The 6,000-nt window shown below is 40.5% G+C and overlaps 1 protein-coding gene across 1 annotated transcript in view; it reads right to left on the bottom strand.

The window, feature by feature from the left end:
• Nucleotides 1–690: 690 nt before the first annotated feature.
• Nucleotides 691–6,000, bottom strand: part of DNMT1 (DNA (cytosine-5-)-methyltransferase 1) — a gene marked incomplete at both ends in the record, with an annotated part of 53,140 nt that continues 47,830 nt past the window's right edge. Inside the window, 6 exon segments of the mRNA NM_001032969.1 lie at nucleotides 691–731; nucleotides 1,224–1,314; nucleotides 1,648–1,764; nucleotides 2,175–2,338; nucleotides 3,801–3,996; nucleotides 4,306–4,483. Of these exon segments, the coding sequence (NP_001028141.1) occupies nucleotides 694–731; nucleotides 1,224–1,314; nucleotides 1,648–1,764; nucleotides 2,175–2,338; nucleotides 3,801–3,996; nucleotides 4,306–4,483 (784 nt within the window).

Raw genomic sequence — 6,000 nt, 5'->3', positions numbered from 1 at the left:
CAAGGATAATGATGAGAGGATCATTCATCAGTCAGGGTTAACCTACAATTTTCAAGGATCTTTCTAAATCTGTGATTCTAAATTACTTGCCTAACATATTGATAATAATTAGCAGATAAAGATCTAGTCAGGGGGCAATTGAGGGAGACCAAGATATCAAGTGCAGGAATGAGAATACAAAGCAAGGAAATTTTCTATATGGCCTGGAAAATACCCCAAAACTATGCTTCCTCACAATCATTTTATAGCAGCTAGAGGAAAAAAAAAATCACTTCCTCTGAGGATCAAAAGTCAATCAAATAAGCAAAGCCAGAAATAACTTTTAGTACCACAGGAAACAGGAATGATACAGGATAATTTATAGGAGAGATTTATTTGAAGAAATATTACAACATATAAAAACTACATAAAGTATTAATTTCCACTTGCATAAGTGGTAGATTATTTAATACAATGCATAATAAAAACAGATTTAAAAATCCAGAATGCACAAAGGGCACCGCACAGTTTGATCACTAAATGATTATTAGTTGATAATCTGAACATCACAAAACAGCTCAATGTCAGCCAAGGAGACAAACACTGTTCACAAGGACAGCTGAACAAAAACAGATTTCAGCATGTTCAAAAAAACAAGTCAGTGCATGTTGGAGATCCTGGTGCCAGAAAGGAAGATGATGGGAGATGCAAAGGCTAATCCGTGGACTCAAAATGTTCTTGTTTGATTTTTTCTGAAGAGAAACAAGTTGAAGACATATTTGAATAGAAATGGACAGCACAGTATTGTAACTGCCAAAGGTGACAACTGAGTTGAACTGTCTGGAATTAGTAACAATCCTTTAAATCTGTGGAAATTCTAATAGAGAGAGCAAATAAGTTGGTAATGATCTCTCCCACTCCCTCTCCCTCCCTCCCACCCTCTCTCTTTCTCTCAAATAGAGCTTAGAGCCAGAGGGCTCTATTATTGAGGCTGCTCTTAGGCATGGCAGAGTGGGTGCTGTAATCCTCAATCTTTACTTAGCACCTAACATCCAATTAAGGAAGCCCACCCAGAAGAGGGACTCTCCCAAGTGATTTCCCTCCAATCACCTACAGTCTGAGTTTAGGCTCTTTGAGAAATAAGGAGAGAAAAAGACAACTGAGCCACCACACACTATCCTAAAATATAACAGCACATAACCATCTCACACACCAGAAAGCCTTCTTGCCATACTGAGACCTACCTGTGGCATTCTCTTTCAGTTTGGCCAACACACAGAGCTTGATCTCCAGGCCTATGGCTTTGGCGAGGGGTGGAGGCACTGCATTACCCACCTGCACAAAAGGAAGAAGAGACCTTGGTTTTGTGCAATAGGGTCCTGTGAACACCTGGACTTTCCAGCACACTCTCAGAGGACTTGAATCAGGGTGCTATTCCACCCCAAAGGAGAATTTTCATTCCATTCCCTAGGCTGCTTTAGAATGGATCTTAGAGACCTCACAGCAGCTCAGGATCTTCTAGTGGGAAAGCCAAATGCAATTTATGTCAGGTATTCATTTGGCAAGAGGATACTTTGTTGGTCAAGGGTCAACTGCACTAAATAATGATTGATAGTTCCTGATGCAGAGCCTTCGGGCAGCCTCAGAAGAATGGAGGTTAACACTGACCTGTCTGTGTTTATCTAGGATGTTGCCAAACAATCTGTAGGTATCTGGGAATCCTTGGGACCGGGCACACTCCCGTACGCTCACTACTCGGTGCTGTTCTGGGTGAAGTACTCGACCCTGTGGACAGAAGAACCCATGCTATCAGCCCCCAAGTTTTCCTTTCAACAGAAAGTATCAAACCACATTAGACAGAAAGGATATTGGGGGAAATGAAACCACTGACAATTCTCATTCCTGTAACACAATGGCCAAAAAGCAGGATCACTACTTCACTGAAATAAACCTTCTGGAGAAGTGACCCTGTAACAGAGATGCCCCACTGGAAGATGGATTATTGGAGGGTGTATGAATATAAGTAGCGATGAAAACAATACTCTGAACTGAATGGCCACCCAGGTAATGACAGCTGGGCCTCAAAATGTAACTTGTGTAGAGCAGCTCTGCAAGAAATCGTGACTACCAACATTGTTAAGTTCCACGAGTGGGAAAATTAGTGAATTCCACTTTCTCCCACCGTATGTTCTCACCTGCTTGCCCATAGGTTCCGGATTGGTCACTGTGGTGCTGAAGAAGCCATCCCATTCCAACCTTCCATAGAGCCCTGCCCAGTGGTTGTGCCTGTTCCCAGTGTGGGGCAGGCACCATGGAATCAAGGTGTTGAACTGTCTATCTGCAGGATCACAAGGTTTACCTGAGTGGAAGACAAACCAAGCAGACGTAAATGCCTATTTGGCATTTAATTGTTCATTACTAAGAAAGGGAATGTTGGGCTTGGAACAGCACCTTTCGCCAAAGACCAAATTAAACTTCAAATGACTATGTAATCTAAATGGAAAAGGTCACATCATAAGGATAATTAGAAGGAAGGACACACTTTTCACTTTTCACAAGTATGTCATGGTAGAGAAAATTTGATTTTTAAAAATAAATTTAAAATGTTTTTTTTATTTTAGCAAAACCTACCTTTTTCAATGTATCCCTCTCTACCTCTCTGAGGCAGAGAATTCTTAATCAAAAATGGATAGATGCAGCCATAAAATAGAAATTGGAAAATTATAAAAAATGAAAAACTTTTGAACCAAAAATAAAGGAGCTAGAATAAGATAGAAGTATTTGATCAGGAAAAAAAAAACTTCACCTAAAATATTTTTAATAGAAAGCTTGTTATCCAAGACATATGTATGTGTGTGTGTGTGTTGTATGTACAAGTATGTCTATGGAATTTACTACAGAAAAATCACTAAGCTGCTCATACCTTTTGGTCCAGTGATCCCCCTGCAGAACACATAGGAGGAGAAGGTCAATGATAGAAAGAAAAGGTCAGAGGATCATAAGACCATAAACTCAGAGTTTGAAGGGACTTGAGTTATTATCTCATCCACTTTATAGATGAGGAAATTGAGGCCCCAGGAACAGAAGCAGCCCAGGGTCCCAGACCTTGGGAGTGTCTAAGGCAGAATTAGAACAAAGTATTCACAGCAGCATGGCAGCAAAAACAGGAAACAAAATGAATGCCTACAAATTGGGGAAAATGTGCCCTAAAAAGTGACAGATGAGGAATCTGGAGCATTGGCTCAAGATATGAAGAGTGACAAAAGTTGAACCAAGAAAACACAAACAAACAAAAAAAAAATATATATATATATATATGATGATCGTGACAATGGAAATAACACTTAAGGGCTGCTGAATTCTGAAGGCAAGTTGTAATGAATAATCTTGATCTTGAAGAACCAATGAAACTTTCCTCTCAGTACAGTTAGGGACTACAGACTACATATGATACATATTGTCTTTGTCAGTTTGACTTAAATGTTTCTGTTACAAGGAAGGGCTTAGTAAGAGGATCGTATGGACCAAGGGGAAATATGATGGAATATCAAAAGCAACAATAAAAATTTTAAAATGAAAACTTGTGGTAGGGAACAAGGTCTAAAAAAGCCAGTTAAATTTGCTTATTGTCTGTCAAGTTTTGAAATAGGAAACCTCCCCAAATAATTTCTAGGAAATATTTCACTGCCCTCTTCTATCACCTAGTGATCCATGTGTAAATAGGTAATATGAAGACCATTTAGAATTAATGAAAGACAAGACATGAACTTAACTCTCATTCCTTTTGAGAGAGCAGGTCCAGGAGAAGGAAAGACCCCTACCTTCTGCACAGGAGCAGACACCTCTGAGTGCTCCAGTGTTACTGCGTCCATTCTTTTTCTCATGATGTGTGTATCTCAATTTTCTGGTTGTAGTGCCGTCTGAGAGACGGACCTCAATGTTAGGCAGGTCACGCCAGTCTGATCCTGGGGCCAAGGGGATGTGTCTCATTCGGCCAGCTACCAACGCACTCATATCCTGCAACCAAAATCACCATTTCCTTTCCATGTTGCATCCAAACCCTCTTCCCACCCAGGGCTATGAGACATGAATAGATCAGATTCTAAAAAGTATTTTAGAACTTAAAATAGCAATAACTTGAGAACATTTATCTCATGAAAGTGAGGTGGTAAAGTAATTTTCCTTAAGAGAATACCATTATTCATGGAGAAGAACAAAATATCTAAAGGATGTAAGTATCTGAAACCAGCTACCAAAATAGATGAATGGGGGAAAAAGTGAAACTTGCTAAGAAGAGACAGTGGCTTTCTTTACAATAAGTCTTACCTTGCAGATATGATCCCTGAGGATGGGCTGATACTGTGAGCCCCTGATTTGCCTTTGGAACCAGGACTGAGGTTCTCCATTGTAGGAGATCTCCAGGGCAGAAGCACCATTCCTAATCTCAGGGAGGTCTGACATTGTGTCACGGACAGTGATGGTTCGGAATGGAGCAGAATTCATTCTGAAATACAGTGCAACCACCAGTAGATTTAGATTCTGAAAACCCTTTTTATCATATATCATCAATCACAATGCAGAAGAAGGGAAATGCTGCTTTGGTAGTCATTCTATTACAGAATCTCTTCTTTTCCCCTCCAAATTTCTCCTGGTTCTCCTCCTATTTGACCATTTCTTCTCAATCTCCTTGGCTGGACCATCATCATTCATGCCCCACACCCTTGAAAAGGGTGTACCCCCAGGCCTTTGTGCTGGGTACTCCTCTCTTTCTACACTGTCTCTTGGGGAATCTCATTACTTTCCACAGGTTCAACTAACATCTCTAAATAGAAGCCTTCCAAATATATATATATATATAAAACCAGCCTCCACTTCTTTCCTAAGCTCCAAGCCCAAATAACCTACAGCTTGATGTACATTTTCACCTACCCAAGTATCCCATAAATACCTCAAACGTTAACATGTCAATTTCCCTCCCCAAAAATCCACCCTATTTTTAAAACTTTCTTATTTCAATGCCGGGCACCAAATGTCTTCTAGTTACCCAGATCAGCCTAGAAACCTAAGAGTCCTCTTCCATTCTTCTTCCTCCCTAACCTCCATATTTCATCAGTTATCACGGCCTGTTTAATTCTACCTCCAAAAACTTTCTTGAATCTGACCTCTTCTCTCTTTTCATACAGCCACCATCTTGGCTTGGGCCTTTATGACTACTCAACTAAACTCATATATTAACCTGCAAATTGGTCTCCCTATTTCCTCTCTCTCCACATTCTACTCCTCACACAACTGTCAAATGTGTGCTTTATTCCTAAAGCACAGGTCTAACTCGCAATGTCACTTCTCTGCTTAAGAAGTCTCATGGTTTCCTCCATTGTCTCTAGGAAATAATTCTTTTGGCACTTAGAGCCAACTTCCTAATCTGGCCCCAGGCTATCTGTGCAAATTGATTCCACATTTCTCCCCCCACGTTCTGTTCATGTTCTGGCCAAAATGTTCTCCTTGTTTGTCCCCTGACATTCTAATTCACGTCTCCATGCCCTCATCGGGCTGTCTTGCTCTCTACATCACAGATTCTCTGCTTCCCTTGGGTCTCATCTGAAGAGGCCTCTCCTGATCTCCTTTCCTCTGGGTTCTCTCCTAACCCTGAAATCATTTGGTTCTATTGTATATCTATTTATCTGTGAATATGTTGCTTATCCCTCACAAAAAACTAAGCTCCTTGAAGACAAGGGCTGTTTCCTTTTTCTTTTTCTATCCCTCAGGGCCTAGCACAATGCCTGGAACACAAGAAGCACTTAAGTCAGAGCTGAATACTTTACAAATGAGTGTATAAAACAAACACTACCAAGTCAGACAACACTAAGCACAAAGAGAGGCTACCATGCAAGGAGGAGCATTCCACTACTCTGTACTGTACACACCTCCTCTCTCCTTCTTTCTTTTATTCCTACCTAGGACCTAAGGCCTACCAATGACACCTGGAGACAATTAGCTCTGAGGATTTTATAGAAGGTTAAA

This window comes from Monodelphis domestica, chromosome 3, assembly GCF_027887165.1.
Source record: "Monodelphis domestica isolate mMonDom1 chromosome 3, mMonDom1.pri, whole genome shotgun sequence".
Lineage (NCBI taxonomy): Eukaryota > Metazoa > Chordata > Mammalia > Didelphimorphia > Didelphidae > Monodelphis > Monodelphis domestica.
This window is presented reverse-complemented; position numbering and strand designations above follow the sequence as displayed.